At 40.5% G+C, this 17,683-nt stretch overlaps 1 protein-coding gene across 5 annotated transcripts; it reads left to right on the top strand.

Moving 5' to 3' along the window:
* Positions 1-4,026: 4,026 nt before the first annotated feature.
* On the top strand, positions 4,027-17,675 carry rad23ab (RAD23 homolog A, nucleotide excision repair protein b). 5 transcript variants are annotated; one of them, XM_044198453.1, is made up of 10 exons: positions 4,027-4,280; positions 5,856-5,937; positions 6,904-6,983; positions 7,934-8,427; positions 10,078-10,124; positions 11,235-11,362; positions 11,447-11,564; positions 13,703-13,887; positions 14,323-14,469; positions 15,208-17,675. In XM_044198453.1, the coding sequence occupies exons 1-10, from the start codon at positions 4,212-4,214 to the stop codon at positions 15,319-15,321; spliced, it is 1,464 nt and encodes a 487-aa protein (XP_044054388.1). In that variant the 5' UTR covers positions 4,027-4,211; the 3' UTR covers positions 15,322-17,675. The 5 variants fall into 5 exon arrangements, with proteins under 5 accessions (XP_044054388.1, XP_044054389.1, XP_044054390.1 ...); XM_044198454.1 differs by having other exon boundaries at positions 4,030-4,280; positions 13,706-13,887; XM_044198457.1 differs by lacking the exon at positions 4,027-4,280 and adding an exon at positions 4,382-4,583.
* The last annotated feature ends 8 nt before the right edge of the window (positions 17,676-17,683 follow it).

The following is a 17,683-nucleotide window of genomic DNA, read 5'->3' as shown; positions in this document are numbered from 1 at the left end:
GGTCAAAACAAACAGGGTATCCACCTTTATTTTTACTGGGGTGGGGTGTTTTAAAATGTTCACAATATCGGTACCAATAGTATACCTGAGTTTTGGTACAGATAACCAAAACAATACTTTTTCAATACCTTATTTTTTGAGAATATATTGTAAACAAATTTAAACCCCTCTACAAAATATTCTCAACTCAAGGTCCATATACTAGCTTTTTCTGAGCTTTCAACCACATCTCTTGGCTTTCATCAGCAAATTGAAGTTGGCTCGCTTGATCTAAGTATGGAACTTCAGTAACATAATGGGTGGTTTTGTACGGGGGAAGATGGGAATGTCCTTGGTCTTTCTCTGGCCGTCCACTGACTTAAATGCCTTGTTTCTCATTCAACAAAATATGCCAAACTGCACAATGCATTTGTGCTCAAATACAGTATAAAGCTAGAAAAGTTTCTGATTGAGATCAGGACATGTCTGATCAAAGCCTACACAAGCCTAAGAATCTGCCAGCCATTTGATGTCAACTTTATAATACTCGAAACTTTTCCATACTTGATGCTAAGGACACATTTTAGTCAGTACCTTTTACACCGTCTATGGTCAGTACTCAAAAAGAATTGAGGTTACATTTTTACAAACATTTTCAAAATTTGTGGCACAAGATAAAGTAAAGCCTCAAGTCTGTGGAGTATGAAGTTAAATATCAAGCATGCTGTCATCCTGGTTGTTCAAGTGGTGTCAGCGTCAGAACCACTGAGTGCATGCACCTGCATGTGATGTCGCTATGAAAGTGAAACAAGTATAACTAGATGAGAAAATGGTGCCCGTTGTATGAATTAATTCATTCATGATGCAGACGCAGAAAGAAGAAAGCTTTGCACTATTCGCAGTCTTGGATGGTGTGGTTTCTTCCGGTGCCCCTTGTATCCTTGGCTTTGCCATTTAGCACATAATCCAAGAATTACAGTCATTCAAAAACCCAGTTTCGGTGTTAACCAAATTATCTGCTACAGCGGAAACGTGTGCCAGAGCAAACACGAGCCCGTGCTGTCATAAATCTCTAAGACAGGTGATACATTCATAACTTAAATACTTTCAGGCAGAATTTTGATTATTAGCACCTCTGTTAACTAATATTTCACTGAGTTATACATAGTATGAGATGGTATGATTAAGGCAAGACAAGTATGTAATAAGAAACTGGATAACTGTAAAATCAATTAAAGTTCCCCTTTAAGGATCCAATTCAAAGGTCAGTTTACTCGTCATGGTCAGTACAACTAAAAGTCAGCATATCCCTGATTACTGATACCTCTTATGCTTTGATTTTGACCATTTTTCAAAAATCTGTCTGTTAGTCCCCCAACTGAGTCCAATACTACTCACTGAAGTACCCCTTTAATGGACAAAGGCTTGTGATCCCTTACAGTTTTGTCTACAGGTAGTGGCCAGTTGAAATGAGTGATTGTTCCCTCTGTTTTTTGTTGCTTTTGCGATACATTTTTTAAACGCTTGAAGAAGTAAAAAAAATATCCAATGGAGGTACATTTTTGCTAGAAGAATGTTTTTCTGCTTTCAGATTCCAATTATCTCACGACTGTTCAGATTTACCTTACTGCCCTGGCCTAAACTTTGCTTATAAGGTTTTAACTCCTGACATGTTATACTTAAGGGGACTGTCCTCAGTTTGCAACATAGGGGAGATGTAGGCATGAAATTCAGTGATTTTTTTTTTATTAGAAATGTGTGTATACAGTATATTGATGAACTGTACATGCATTATAAGAATTTTAATCTTTTCTTCAAGACTCACCCCTTTAGTATTGAGTGTGCTCACACACCTAGTTTGGAAAAAAAAAAAAAAAAAAAAAAAGTCAGACAAGATGAACCAGGTGAAGAGATGACACTGTTTTATTGGTTAATTTAAAAAGGGACCGTTAACCCCGAAATAAAAAAAATATATTTTTCCTTTTACCTGTAGTGCTGTTTATCTATCTACAGTGGGTACAGAATGTATTCAGACCCCTTTAAAATTTTCAGCCATTTGCTAAAATCAAAAAAGTTCATTTCTCATTTAATGTACACTCAGCTCCCCATCTTGACCAAAAAAAAAAAAAAGTAGAAATTTTTGCAAATTTATTAAAAACAAAAAAGAAAAACTGAAATATCACATGGTCATAAGTATTCAGACCCTTTGCTCAGTGTTGAGCAGAAGCTCCCTTTTGAGCTAGTACAGCCATGAGTCTTCTTGGGAATGATGCAACAAGTTTTCCACACCTGGATTTGGGGATCCTCTGCCATTCTTCCTCGCAGACCCTTTCCAGTTCTGCAGGTTGGATGGTGAACGTTGGTGGACAGCCATTTTCAGGCTCTCCAGAGATGCTCACTTGGGTTGAGGTCAGGGCTCTGGCTGGGCCAGTCAAGAATGGTCAGAGTTGTTCCGAAGCCACTCCTTGTTATTTTAGCTGTGTGCTCAGGGTCATTATCTTGTTGGAAGGTGAACCTTCGGCCCAGTCTGAGGTCCTGAGCACTCTGGAAGAGGTTTTCTTCCAGGATCTCTGTTCTTGGCTGCATTCATCTTTCCTTCAAATGCAACCAGTCGTCCTGTCCCTGCAGCTGAAAAACACCCCCATAGCATGATGCTGCCACCGCCATGTTTCACTGTTGGGACTGTATTGGGCAGGTGATGAGCAGTGCCTGGTTTTCTCCACACATACCGCTTAGAATTAACGCCAAAAAGTTCAATCTTGGCCTCATCAGACCAGAGGATCTTATTTCTCACAGTCTGGGAGTCCTTCATGTGTTTTTTGAAAAACTATACAGGCTTTCATACGTCTCGCACTGAGGAGAGGCTTCCGTCGGGCCACTCTGACATAAAGCCCCGACTGGTGGAGGGCTGCAGTGATAGTTGACTTTCTGGAACTTTCTCCCATCTCCCTACTGCATCTCTGGAGCTCAGCCACAGTGATCTTTGGGTTCTTCTTTACCTCTCTCACCAAGGCTCTTCTCCCACGATTGCTCAGTTTGGCTGGACGGCCAGGTCTAGGAAGAGTTCTGGTCGTCCCAAACTTCTTCCATTTCAGGATTATGGAGGCCACTGTGCTCTCAGGAACCTCAAGTGCTGCAGAAAGTCTTTTGTAACCTTGGCCAGATCCGTGCCTTGCCACAACTCTGTCTCTGAGCTCCTTGGGCAGTTCCTTCCACCTCATGATTCTCATTTGCTCTGACATGCACTGTGAGCTGTACGGTCTTATATAGACAGGTGTGAGCCTTTCCTAATCAAGTCCAATCAGTTTAATTAAACACAGCTGGACTCCAATGAAGGAGTAGAACCATCTCAAGGAGGATCAGAAGAAATGGACAGCATGTGAGTTAAATATGAGTGTCACAGCAAAGGGTCTGAACACTTATGACCATGTGACATATCAGTTTTTCTTTTTTAATAAATTTGCAAACATTTCTACATTTCTGTTTTTTTCTGTCAAGATGGGGTGCTGAGTGTACATTAATGAGAAATAAAATGAACTTTTTTGATTTTAGCAAATGGCTGCAATGAAACAAAGAGTGAAAAATTTAAAGGGGTCTGAATACTTTCTGTACCCACTGTAGATTGTTTTGGTGTGAGTTTTGCCGATATCGGCCGTAGAGATGTCTGCCTTTTTTGAATATAATGGGACTACATGGACCTATCGGTAGAAAGAAAGTAGTTCCTACATGAAACTGCTCACAACAAATCTGTGGATTATCTTGAGTAACCAGGTCATGATTTCTGGAGAGACATTGCTGTTTAGTTTTTCAAATGTATTTTTTGGCACTTTGAGCACAAGCTGAGTTCCATATAGTCCCGTTATATTTTAAAAAAAAATGCAGACATCTCCAAAACTAAGCAACTCACAGCAAAACAATCTAGATGGATAAATACAGCACAACAGGTAAGAGGGAACATATATTTTTTGTTTTTGGGGTGAACTGTCCCTTTAACTGCGCTCTCTGAGTTGGATTATTTCCGACAGCCCCTGAAGGCGGCAGCTTGCTGTGCCTTGCTTCCAGCAGTAGATGGCGTCCCCGTCCAGCCTGATGCGAGCACTGAGACAGCTGAGTCACACATACATTTAGACCCAGATAAATAGATACTGTGCGAAAAAGAGCGGCTAGAGTCGAGAAATTGCCGTGAATAGACTGATTTTTGACCCCAGCTGTCTCTGACACCGCGTCGAAAGATGCTGACGATAACAATGAAGACCCTCCAGCAGCAGACGTTCAAAATAGAAATAGACCCAGAATTGACGGTGAGTAGAAGTTAACGGGGCTGAAGTAAACACGGTCAGGCCGGGAGGGCTGGTATATTGACTCTAACATACGGGAATGTTAGCTAATATTAAGACATGGCCGCGGTAAAGGCTGCTCAACTCTGCAAAGGAGACAGACTTGTTACTTTGCTTTTTTGAAAAAGTAACGTTACGTCAATGTGACAAATCTGTGGTCAGACAAGTCAGAATTTCTGCAGGATCTTACAGTAACTGAGTTCGAGTGAGGTATTGTAGCTAGAGTTAGCTCGTGTAAGACCGGAATTGAGCAAGTTTCCCTTCAAGGTAAAAGCGTAACATCTTAAATTAAATTACATGCAATTCAGTGTACACCATACACTCTGTGAAAAGAACATAGTAACCAAAGTACGTTTTAATTAGCTGAATAATACAGTCTAATATATAGTATGTATTCCACTTGTTGTTTTAACTTTGCTTCTTGGTATTCCTCAGGACGTTAAACAATGTAGGAGCGGATTAGAGGGTTTACATTGAAAACAGCGACCGGAAATGTTGTTTGTACTTTCTTTCAACTTTATAGTGTTTGCATATTGTTTCAGATTCTCACCAGGAATGACGGTGCAGTATTTTAAACCTCTTCTCCGTTAAGGTAGTAACGGGAAGACTAATTAGTAAATCTTTGTTAGAGAAAAGAAAAAATCCTTTTGGAGTTTTCTTATCATACAGTAAGTAACATGGAGTAGTTTATGTTAGGTGTATTGAACTAATAATGTTTCCTGTGAAGTGTTATCACGTGAATCATATTTCAATCTCATTTAATCTAACCTAAAATGTTTTCTGTTTTTCACCAAATATGGTAGCTTTTGTGTCAATAGGATAACGAGGATATATACTTATTAACCCTGTGATAATTCTCCCAATTAGTTTTATTTATTTATTTTAGATTTTACTACTTACATAAATAAAAAAAACAGTGATCCATATTCAAATACAAACAACAAAGGAAACAATACAAATAAATGACAAAAAGCATCTGTGTCAGACAACTAATGACAAATGGATACACACAAAAAAATCATGTTTCCATATGACACTCAGTAGGCAGACAAACTGATTTTCTTTTTGAAATTCTCTCTGTCTTCAGAAGATGGATGGTAAGATGAGTGCATATGGCATTATAATTACCCAGAGAGCTTATACTGATGTAAATGACAAGTTAAGCAATACCAACAGTACTATTAATCAGTCATGAATGGATGGAGCGACATTATATCTCCATTTACAGAATATCAACTTTTTGCCAACAGCTATATCCAGCTTCTTGTAATATTGTTGATCGGACAGTCCAGACGGTAACCCTGGTACACACACTGCCAGATCTGGCTTACTAAAGGTTTTGGTCACAACACTTATTCTCTGGAGAACATCAACCCTTGAACAGTAGCACATTCCCATAACTTATGATGGTATGATATTTCCTGCACCAACCGTCAGGCCTTACGCTGACCCTCTTTAATTTTCAGTGACACAGTGTTACATTTCAGTTTCAATAACTCTCCCAGAAATATCAGTGTTTCATCTGTTGATGTTTGGCAGGTGGAAGCCCTGAAGGAGAAAATAGAGGAGGACAGAGGAAAAGATGCATTTCCTGCTGCAGGACAAAAACTCATCTATGCAGGTGAGCAAGAGGAATACTTTGACTGATTTACAGAGGAAAACAAACATATTGAAATATCATTCAGTTATACCAAGGCCCCAGAATATGCTTGGTTTGTTTAATTGGCAGGTGTTTGTTAAAATTATATATGGAGACAACTCACATTGTTTCTATCATCTGTTCACCTTACAAAATCATTGCTCAAGGTATATATTTAATTGTAACCATAGCAACAGTACTTCACAGTAATTCACTCCAGTTAACCAGTTGTGAAACTAACCTAACCCTGGGTTAAAATGATTACAAACAAACTTAAAAAATGATGCTGATTTAAACAGAGCAGCTGTTTTTTCTGTGGCCATGGTGTAAGAGCCCAATTGCACTCCTAGGTGTCCACATGTAGAAAAGGATGGACTGAAAAACGACAGTCAACTTCACATCGTGGCCTGCACCTCTTCCATTATTTTCTTATCTTAGAACACCATGCTTTATTGCTTACTTAAAGTACTAAAGCCACATTGAGAATACTCACTGAAGCAGCTGTGAGAATACTCATCTTGCAAATGACGAGTCATCTCACTGATTAGGTAGTTATTATTAGTCCAAGGTTTGATTTTAATTGATGTGCTCCCTCAACACCTAAACTTCTGTGGACAGGGGTATGTGTCACATTTGTTGTCAAGGTGCTGTGACTGTGTATTACAGTAAATGCCATTCAAGACAGCACTCACTGTAGCCATTTCACCACTTAAAAAGTTACATGTGGTACATATATAAAATGTTCAGAGGTCAAACTTAAAAAGTCACAGTACTAGAAATTGCTACATAGGATAATAACGTATCCACTGTGTACCCCTGATATGTCCTAACTTACTTTATGTTTGATTCTGTTCCATATTTTCCCATATTGCCGACTATCCCAGCTTCTTATTAAAAAATGGTGTCCTAAATCTTTTCTCATTTGCTGTTTCTCCTTGAATGTCACAGGCAAAATCTTAAATGATGACACCCCGCTGAAAGACTACAAAATCGATGAGAAAAACTTTGTGGTGGTCATGGTTACGAAGGTTAGTCTCTATTCAGATAATTTTTTTAGACAGAGTATGTCATATTCATCACTCTGCTGCTCTGAACACAAGTATTGTTTTTATTCCTGTCGCTTTTACTTTTCTGTTTATGGTTGCTGTTAAGCGTTCGTCAATAGTACTCAATACTTCCTTCATATATGTTTTACATTAAAAGCTTTTCAGCAGCTCAAAGGGAACTCCCACTTTTAATTTCCAACACTTATAGGAAGTGTAGAATTTCTATTAAAACAGTATTTGCGTTTAAAAAGAACAACTTATACTGAATGTCTTGATTGCCAACAACAAGAAAAGATGCAGGCCTCATCTGAACCCTGATGAGCTCACCTTGCTTTCTGCAGTCGCTCCACTCGTCCCTGTGCAGTGTCGCTCACTGGGTGGCTGGAGCCGTCCCCACCGTCCCCTTGTGTCGACAACCGTGCACTGAGCTTGGCGTTGGCTTCAGTTCATTTAAGCTTACAAACAGACACAGACAGAAACTAAACCAAAATACTTTAGGAATAATGGTTATCACTCATTGTCCATCACGGTCTCAGCAAAAGAGTCATGCTATTATATGCAGGACTCCACTCTTGTGTCCATATCTCTACTCTCCACCCCCGGCAAAACAACATGACTCCGTTATTGTACTCATGGAATTAGTGCTGTGGAAATGTACTTTGTACTGAATTTACCACGTGAGACATCAAAGTACAGGTAATTCCAACCCATTCAATGGTTTTTACCCAGCCTTTAACAGCGACCATCATTTGTTCCGCCATTATTTGAATACCAGCTTTTATTTGAGTTACGATAGTACTGATATTTAAATACTGTGGGACTTATAAACTTAACAGCCTGGTCCAGCTGAGTGAAATGAATAATGCAGTGCTGCTACCTGTTTGGTCATCACATCCACTCTTCTAATGATCAATTCTCAAATGTCTTTTTAGCCTAAACCAGCCCCTACTCCACAAGTAGCCCCTCAGCCAACTCCCCAACCAGCTGCAGCTCCAGCACCTCCCTCAGCCTCTGGCCCAGCACCGGCCTCTGGCCCAGCACCAGCCTCTGGCCCAGCACCGGCCTCTGGCCCAACACAAGTTCTCTCCACACCGACACATACAGTGTCTGCACCCACACCTGTCCCACAGTCAGTGCCTCTCTCTGAAACCCCGCCTCCAGTCCCAGAAAACACCCCGCCGGCTTCTGTTGAAGCAACAGCGGCTCTGGACTCAAACACAGCCCCAGACTCGGCTTCAGCCGTTACTCTAGCCTCTGACCCAGCTCCAGCTCCAGCTCCAGCTCCAGCTCCTGAAGCTGTTCAGACAGTCCCGGCCTCTGCCCCTGCAGACCGCCCCACCCCTGCTGCCCAGCCAGAAGAGAAGCCAAGGGAAGACCCTGAGAATCAACCATCTGCCACTGCACCAGTTCACTCCTCTGCTTCCAGGTTGGAGGACACCTATGTTTACGTACTAAGGATGCCTCAATCATGATTTTTTGCCGCTGATACTGATTGCTGATTGTCTATGAGCCATATCGGCCAATACGCAGTTGATATGGCTGATACCGATCATTTATTTTGTTTTATAGCAGCTGGTATAGCAGTATTAAAAAATCAATCAAACAAAGTGCTTAGAAAGTCCTTGAATTTCAAATGAACCACAAAACACTGTCGTATATTTTGAGTTTTGTTCATCAAGTCATTAGAATTAAATTGCTCAGAATCAGAACTCGCTCAGCTTTTTCTTTTTTTAAATTCTGAGCATCACTGTCTCTCCCTCTCTGACTTGTCAACAGCTCTTCCTTTCCTTTCTTCCTTGCCTTGATGAGCCTGTTAACAAAAGTTAAAATTTAATCCAGCATGTCTGGAAATTGATCTTTACAGTGACTGGCTTTTGACTGCTCTGTTTTATAATAGAGCAACAACTGCTAAGTTAAAAACAAGGCTTAACCCAGTTGTTGTTGTAGGCCACATTTTGGCCTTTGTCGTGGGCATGGCTCAAAAACTGACATCCATAGAAACGTTTGGTCTCAAGTTGAACTGGAGCATCTGCAGATTAATTCCATACCCGATATGTTATTATCCACTAAAGTTAGGCATGATGCGAGATGAATAAATTCCCGTTTTCGTTATCTTCGCCACCATCTTGACTGGAAGGGAGCCTGCTGTATGTCGTCGCTATGCGTCAGCGCAGTTACCGTATTGGAGAGGTGAAGATCCGCCAGTAAACAAATATAATCTGCGTCCTCGATCAGTTTTTGTGATCGGCGACTAGAAAGCATTAATCCTCATCTCCCGATCGCATATTTTTTACTGAATATCGGCCAATCGATCCTGGGCATCCCTATTACGTACACTGAGAGCTTAATTTATTATCTGGTTGTCTACTTTTTGTCACCTACAGAGAATCAGGATTATTGTGTCATTTACACAAGAGCATGTTGCTGAGCAGTAAACAGTGTAACAAAGATGGGACTTTAATACTAAGAATTTACCATGGTCCTGTTCACTAATAGCAAGAAATATGAGTTACTTTTCAGTGTATTGTTTTTAGCCATGCTAGTGGCATGGGTCTAGGGATGGGAATGTATGTCTGTCTGTCGGCCTGTCCACTACTTTGGTCCAGACTGAAATGTCTCAGCAAGTTTTGGAAGAATTACAATTACATTTGTACAAACATTCATGTTCTGTTCAACTTTGCTGATCCTTTTTCTCTAGCTCCATCATCAGGTCAAAATTTTAATTTGTCCAGTACTTTGGTTTATGACTGAATACCTGCAAAACTAATGGCATTCCCATCAGTCTCAGCTGTACTTTATGTTTAATTCTAATTAGCAAATGTTAGCATGCTAACATGCTAAATTAAGATTGCGAACATGCTAAGCATCAGCATTTTAGCATTGTCGGTGTGAGCATGTTAGCATTCTGACATTAGCGTTTAGCTTTAACCCCAACTATACAAGTACAGCCTCACAGAGCTAGGTAGACTTCTTGTCTTGTTTCTCTGTTAAAACGGATGCTTACTGTAATTGTTTGGGCTTTGGAACACAGATTTACTGACTTGAGTGTTTTTTTCTTTGTTCATTTCTCTCAAAGCCTTGTCGATGAACTAGGACTTCTTGAAGAAGCAGCGTCAATACTGGGTAATACATTTTCCTTCGCTCTGTCATAAATTAAAAAATACTAGTATACTGGTTGTATTTTGCTTTTCCCTTTTTACTTTAACCCATATTGCCTGATCGATAGTTTGCATCAAAAATTGCACCCCTTGTTTTCAGAGTGATAACAGCCATACCAAAACACACAGACATTATACAGACACTGCTGGAATCAGCGTGACTTACTCTTTCCAGTGATAGCAGTTTTCTTTGAAAATAAAGGTCTCAGTATGCTTCAAATGATCTAGTTCTAAAGTCAAAGTGTTTCTACCTGTTCTGAATGGCCACACTGGGTGAGAAGGCACAGCCTCCTCCTCGCTGCATCCCACTGCCTCCCTGATCTCTCTCCAACTCTGTTTTTTGTGTGTCTTTTTAATCTCAACACGACGACTTGTTCAAATGTGGATAACAGAGCATACTTTCAGACAGTCTCTCCCCGAAGACACTGATGGTATTCCACTCATTTGTACTTGGGTCCTAGTGGCTTAGATGCTGGCCATGTAATTATCAGATGCAGCAGACCCGATTCCACAGTCGGAGAGGGGTTTCAGAAACCCTTAGACCATTTTGTGATTTGAAGTATGCTGAGGCCTTAAATGTCCTCAATGGACATGGGAGATATACAATGCGTTTACATGCACTTCGGGGTAGGGGATTAGGGAAACGCGATTTCCCCAGTTAGATTTCTGTTGGAGAATGCAGATTTCCTGGCCATCTATACATGTAACCGGTTTTCAAATTGGCTTTTACACGTGAGCATGTGGAGGACAGACAGGGAAAGTTTCACTGTCACAGCAGAGCAGCTGGATAAAAGGAAAAATAATTACATCTAGGGATGCATCCTAGTATTTCAAATAATTTCATTCAAAGTCTGCCTAAAATTAAAACGCACAACACAAAGTAGCCTCTAGAAGTCTAAATAAGTCAGTTTCCACCACTGTACATTTGACTGTGAAATTTGCTGTCGTCTCACTGTGCCGTCAAGTCAAGACACGTAGTGACAATGCCATAAATGTGCAAAAACAACCTCCTCATTTCATCCTGCTTCCATTAACCTCTTCTGTCGCTGTCCTACCTCTCCTGTTGTTTCTACAGTGACAGGTCCAGCCTATGAGAACCTAGTTTCAGAGATTATGTCTATGGGTTATGAGCGGGACCAGGTAGTCGCTGCACTCAGAGCCAGTTACAACAACCCAGACCGAGCAGTGGAGTATCTACTCATGGTGAGGATTTAACCAGCCCGTGTGCTTTATTCCCAGCCCTGCCTGCCACTATATTAGTGTGTAGTAATTGTTTATGTACTGCAGGGTATTCCAGCAGAGGCCAGTGATCTGCCGCCTCAGGAGCCAGTTAGACACAGTGCTCCATCCAACCCCCCCACCTCTACTACAGAACAACCACAGCAGCCCCCAGCAGACTCAAACAGTAAGAGCACTCGTTCATTACTTCCATTAATGCAGTTATGTGAAGTCGGTCACATACTTAGGCTTACTGTCAGGTTGTCAGGAGTTATTGCTCGTTTCCACCAAAGGAACTAGGGTAGAAGAGCGTTTGGAGGGCCTGGTACTGAGTTGTGTTTAATGAGAGGCCAGATATGTTTAACATTCGCCAACTTTATTTATTTACAGTAGATGGTGGTCAGCACAAGCTCACCCCATCTTTGTTGTTGGAAAAATTTGTTGGACATTTATTGCTGCTGATATATTATTTTACTATTGTCATAGTTAAATGTTATGTTTTACGGGGGCCCTGTGTATTCCTTTTCAAATAAATGCCCAGCATCAGCAGTGTTTATTGAAGGCTAGGCAAGTTTCATTCTGTTCACAAATCAAACAGTCACAGACTCACAGCTAAGCAATAAAAGCAACACCACTTCTGTTGAGAATTTATTGTCATCTTGAATTTATTGTTGTCAAAAGTATCGATAAAGACTCGGATCGTTAAGCAGTCTCAAAAATGGTATCAATATCAATACAAATTAACGACCCCCATCCCTAGTTTCCACCGGAGGAACGATGATCTAAATTTAATTCCTCAGCCACAGTGGACCCAAAAAATTCCCTGCCCTTGGGGTAGCACTAGCACATGGCCCAGGAACTATCTGGGTGGAGTATGCAGTGCTAAATGCGGCTCACTAGCCCTTTTTAACAGAGATCCCACAATACTGCCGTAAAGAAGACCCATCAGTACGGTGGCTTTGTTGAACCAAACAACGCCGGCGTTCCAGAGGCAAAAGGGGCGTGACGTGTAACACAACAGCGTCTGCGTCTACTGTGACATTTAACATACACGTCAGGCAGCAATATTGCTTTCTGAAAAATAATAATGGCAGGTGAACTGAGTGTTGAGGTGCTTTTTCTAGCCGTGCACATTTATGCCACTCTGCAAACGCAACCAAAGTTCCTGTGCATCGTATACAACATGATGCAAACGATAGCAGATTCATGCAAGCAACGTGTTTGTTCGATTGATTTGATGCTAACTGCTGCTAGCTGCTTTTTAAATTCCCCGGTGCTGGGTCGCACAAATAACACGTCATTCAAATGTCCCACCCCTGTACTGCCCTGCCAACCCCCCGTTTTACGCTGACGTCGGTTTGGCTCTGTTACTACTACTACTACTACTACTACTTATGTTATTACTTCCGATGCCCCCCATTCCGTGTTCGTACCTTTTTATACAGAATGGCAAGAACAGCCTTGAACAGGCTGTATAACAGGGGCTACTGGTCGAACATAAACCTCATGCTGCTACAACATGTGTACAGCTTTATTCACGCAGTAAACAGCACTCGTGGCCACTAGTATCACTTTTAGAATGAGGGACAGACATTACTTGTAATCTGACAAAATAATTTTAACCCAAGGCCCACTTACTACCTTCCTGGACCTCTTAATCATCTGATGAAGTTTGCCCAGTTGTCTTTGAGTTATCTTCATGTGACAACTGAACAGCAAAGAACAACGCGACTGTGTTGGTTCTTCAGATGCAGTTGAAACATGAATACTCATGGACTTCTCGACTTTAGTTCTTCCTTAGTACATGAACTATTCAGTCAAAAATGGACATAAAACTCCTTTTCATTTAGGTAAGGTAAGAGTACAGAAACATTGGTTGGAATAACAAGAAAGCTACACAACACAGTAGAGATTTATATTTTCAGTGCATATAATATAATCTGTGATTGCCCTATTTAGCTAGGTTTTAGGATTGGCCCTGGCTGTTACCTTTTACCTTTAAGTTTTTTTTTTTTTGGGGGGGGGGGCTGCTAAAGGAATTGACACACAACCCATCTGGGAACTTCAGGCTCCTCCCATTGGCTCTCTGCAGTTGGACCCTTCCCCATTATGGGTGTTGTTGCAAATTAGTGAGCAGACTGCTTCGTGGCAATAGTGGATTTTTATTTGATTTTAGCATCAGTTTGATTAAGTACCTTGATTTGTATTTAATTCACTGAACTATTCAGACACAGACTGGTTATTTTGTCTATAAACCGTCTCTCTGAAAATGTACTCTTATCATACTAAACAACAACAACAGTAAGCGGCCTGTCTCCACCCCAGCAGGGCCAGTGTCTGGCAGCCAGCCTCCCCCTGCTGGAGGAGGCTCTGTCTCCACAGGGAACCCTCTGGAGTTCCTGAGGAACCAGCCTCAGTTCCAGCAGATGAGACAGATCATCCAGCAGAACCCAGCCCTCCTGCCAGCCCTTCTGCAGCAGCTGGGCAGAGACAACCCGCAGCTGCTGCAGGTACCACACCAGCATGCTCACCACACTACAGCGGGTTTCTGCCCGCATTATGTCTGTTTTTCTGTTAGTAAGATATTTGAAGAAACTGTTAGCAGAGCAGTAAGAGAAGTAAGTCTGTGAGTCCAGGAAAAAGTGTATTTTATACAGATCAACACTGAAAGATTGAAAGGGCACCTTTTTCTTATTAACAATAGATGTAGTATAAATTTAAATTATATTTTGAGATTGTGAATGATGTAGTTGTGCTACAAAAGTATAACCAAATCCATCTGACACAATCATAGAAGTCAGTTTACTAGTTAGTCTACTGTATACTATTTGAATGGGTAGAGTTATGATCGTAATCCGCTGTTCTGTGTCATTCTTGCTAGGGGCTGCGAAGCTGTATATTCGCTGTATGGTACTATTCATATTGTTTGTATATATTACTTGCAGCAAATCACGCAGCACCAGGAGCGTTTTGTGCAGATGCTGAATGAGCCACAAGGTGGAGACATGGGAGGGGAGGGGGCTGAGGCCCAGGGGTCACCACACACCAACTACATACAGGTCACCCCACAGGAGAAGGAGGCCATTGAGAGGGTCAGTTACCACTGTCTGTATTAAGTCCCATTGAACTGTCTTGTTGTCTGGGTAACTGCACTATGATCAAAATAAGGTAGAAACTGACATATTAATAGTTAGCTAAAGTACACAAACTTATGATAGAATATTTATTTTTCTTTTCAACAAGATGTTGGATTCACCAAACCATTCTGAGCACACATTTGTAACATTTCAACTATCCAAACTGTACAGGCTGCTACAGAATGAGGAAGCATTCACTGCAAAACAAGTCATGAAAACTGTTGCTCTTGGACCTTCAAAATCATGGCCTCCGTTTTTTTATTTACCCATAATGAACTGATCTTATATTTAAAGGGCTTGAAGTGGCAATATTCTTGGTAACTCTGTGGCTGCTTGTTTGGAGAGATCAGACAGTTTAGTTTACTGAAGGTGCGTATTGATGGATCTGTATTTCTCCTATTTTGATCATAGTGTATGGTGTGCAGTCTTTCAGTCAACGAGTCCATGGAGTAGTGTACAGATATGTGTGTGTACAGATACATCATTGTGCAATGAGTTAACTGCCCACTGGGTTAATCTGTTACAAATTTGCTGTATTCCTATATCTTGTTGTGATGTTTTTTTTTACATGTATGCATAGGTGTGTGTGCCCTTACCAGTAACTGTCCCAGACACAGCTGTACTGATGTACTGTAGTGTACTGTGTGTGTGTGTGTGTGTGTGTGTAACGTGAACATGTGTATTGTGTTCCAGTTAAAAGCGCTGGGCTTCCCTGAAGGCTTAGTCATCCAGGCTTACTTCGCCTGCGAGAAGAATGAGAATCTGGCCGCTAACTTCCTGCTACAGCAAACATGGGATGATGAGTAACCAAACGTCACCTGACACATCACCATTCGACAGAGGGCCGCAGAGTGGATGACAGCGCTACACAAGGCCCACAAGGGAGGAACAAGGACAGGAGAGGAAGAGGACATTTCTTTTCACGCCATGTGACTGTGGCCTGATGATGGTGATGATGATGAAGACATGCTGTTCAAAGTTAGCTGTGCTGCCTACTCTCCATTCTGCTGTGATGATCATTATAGGAGCTCACACTGAGCTGTGCCTCACTGCTGCTACATCATTTCTGCTGCCGCTTGTGCCGAGTGATCACACTGAGAAAAGTCATGCCCGAAAAAACGCCAGCAGTCTGCATCACCTTCACAGACCAACAGGCTTTTATTTAGAGGGTTTCCTCTGCAGTCAGCTCTCAAGCTGCTTGCTGAGCATGTGTTAAACTTACTGTACATACACGCTATAGTATATATAATGTATATCTGTAGTGAATATGTACATGACAAAAACAAATTTTCAACATGTGCATTTGCACACCGTCCATGTTGGATATACCTGAAAATGTGATGCAGACTGATGACTTCACTGTTTGAGAGCTAGCATTGCTTTATATTAAAGTTCAGGTATGTTCATTTCATTTCTTCTGCTTCTTTTATTCTTGGAAAAAATCTCAATCACTCAAAATATCTCAGAATGAATGAGTCCAAATGGCACAAATGAGTTCTTCAGGTCGTGTTTTGACCTGCCATTAACCATGCAGCGGTTCTGTGCTTCTGTCCATGGAAAATGAAATCTGCAAGGTGATTGAAGAGCAGGAGTATTTACATTTTTGCCGCCAATTCCTGCCACAAGGAGAAAAAGTTGAATTGAAATGTTAGAAATGACAGATATAAAATGCTCAAAATCAAAATGTTAAGAAAATAACTCAAAATTACAACAATTTAAGTCAAAATCTTGACTAAAGTAAAAATTACGAGATCATAAGCGAATGTAACATAATTTTGACTTTGAAAGTCCAAATTTTAACTATGGCAACATTTTGTCTTGACTTAGAAATCAAAAAACGTTGACTTGGTATCTATTTTGACTTAAAAGGTCAATATTTTACTTTGTATCCTATTATTTTGACTTATTCATGGTAAGTCAAAATAAAACATTTGACTTAGTATTTAATCATTTTCACATAGTATCTCATAATTTTGAACCAGAAAGTCAAAATTTTGACTTTTAACTTATTATTTTGAGTCACTATGAGTATTATTTTTATTTCTGTTATTCCCAACTTATTTTTGTGGAAATGGGCTTCCAAAAACTGAAGACATTCAAAGTTTGGTGAAATCGGTCTGCTGTAAGCGGGCGATTAACTGCGCTATCGGAAGAGTCACGACACCTTGCACTCTATTTGGAACATACAATGAATAAGTTGTGCAGTTACAGAATATTAGAATTACTTGTCATCAAGAGTATGTGTGCTGTTGTATTTAGTGGGCACAGCGAGATGCAGCACTGAATTGTCTGTGATCTTTCGCTGTAGAGGGTTTGTTTTGTTATTTTGCAGATGAAGTAATTTGAAGGTTGATTATGAAGTGCCACATAGTAGCTTTGTGAGCTAAACGTTAGATTAAAAAAAAAAAGTTGTGTTCATAATCTATATTTCCTTAGCTGGAAAGATCAAACATAGTCCACTTCCTTTTTTCAGACAATCTGTTACTGTTCAATTTCATATCCCATCTACTATGCATCCTAAAGCTGTAAGAGTTTGAGCCATTGCTCCTTCATGCCTTATGGGTTGTTAAAGACTTGAACACGTTTCATTTTTACAAATGGTGTTGTTTCAAATACGGTGTTAAGAGAGTCCGAGGATTGGTGATCATCATTAGCGTTTTAATTACTGATAGTTAATCAGTTACTGTTTGAAAAGTGGACTAAAGGGAATTTGAATAAGTGCTAGAAGCCAAAACAAAAAGAATATTTTTTCAGCTTCAGCATGTGCTTTGCTGTTTCTCCTTTTACTTCTCTTTATTGTGTTTCAACTGGAAATGACTGGAAGTTTTGTATTACATTGTAAATGGGGTATACACACTTTGGAGGAAAAAAGGCACTTTACTGTGACAAATGCTGCTCTTTAGCTGTGAGAGGCTGTTGGTTGCATGAGACTGTTAGTTATTTCTAGCATGGCAGTGGGTTAGGAATGATGAAACCACCAGTGTGGTGTTGCTCTGATCTCAGTTTATCTGTTGTTTTCCCCATTTTGTCATTGTTTTGTTTTCTTTTGGGGTTTATAAAAAGATATTTACAACCTTAAATACACCAGTTGAGGTTTTGCTGAATAGTTGTGAACAACTTTTGTTTCAGCATTGTGTAAAATAAATGGCTTTTACAAAGTGGGTGAGAC

Source organism: Siniperca chuatsi, linkage group LG6 (genome assembly GCF_020085105.1).
Source record: "Siniperca chuatsi isolate FFG_IHB_CAS linkage group LG6, ASM2008510v1, whole genome shotgun sequence".
NCBI lineage: Eukaryota > Metazoa > Chordata > Actinopteri > Centrarchiformes > Sinipercidae > Siniperca > Siniperca chuatsi.
This window is presented reverse-complemented; position numbering and strand designations above follow the sequence as displayed.

Coding starts and splice junctions, on each gene's coding strand:
- rad23ab (XM_044198453.1), top strand. CDS start 4,212: ATGCTGACGATAACAATGAAGACCCTCCAGCAGCAGACGTTCAAAATA. Junction 4,281..5,855: donor AAATAGACCCAGAATTGACG/GTGAGTAGAAGT, acceptor GATGTTTGGCAG/GTGGAAGCCCTGAAGGAGAA. Junction 13,888..14,322: donor ACAACCCGCAGCTGCTGCAG/GTACCACACCAG, acceptor TATTACTTGCAG/CAAATCACGCAGCACCAGGA.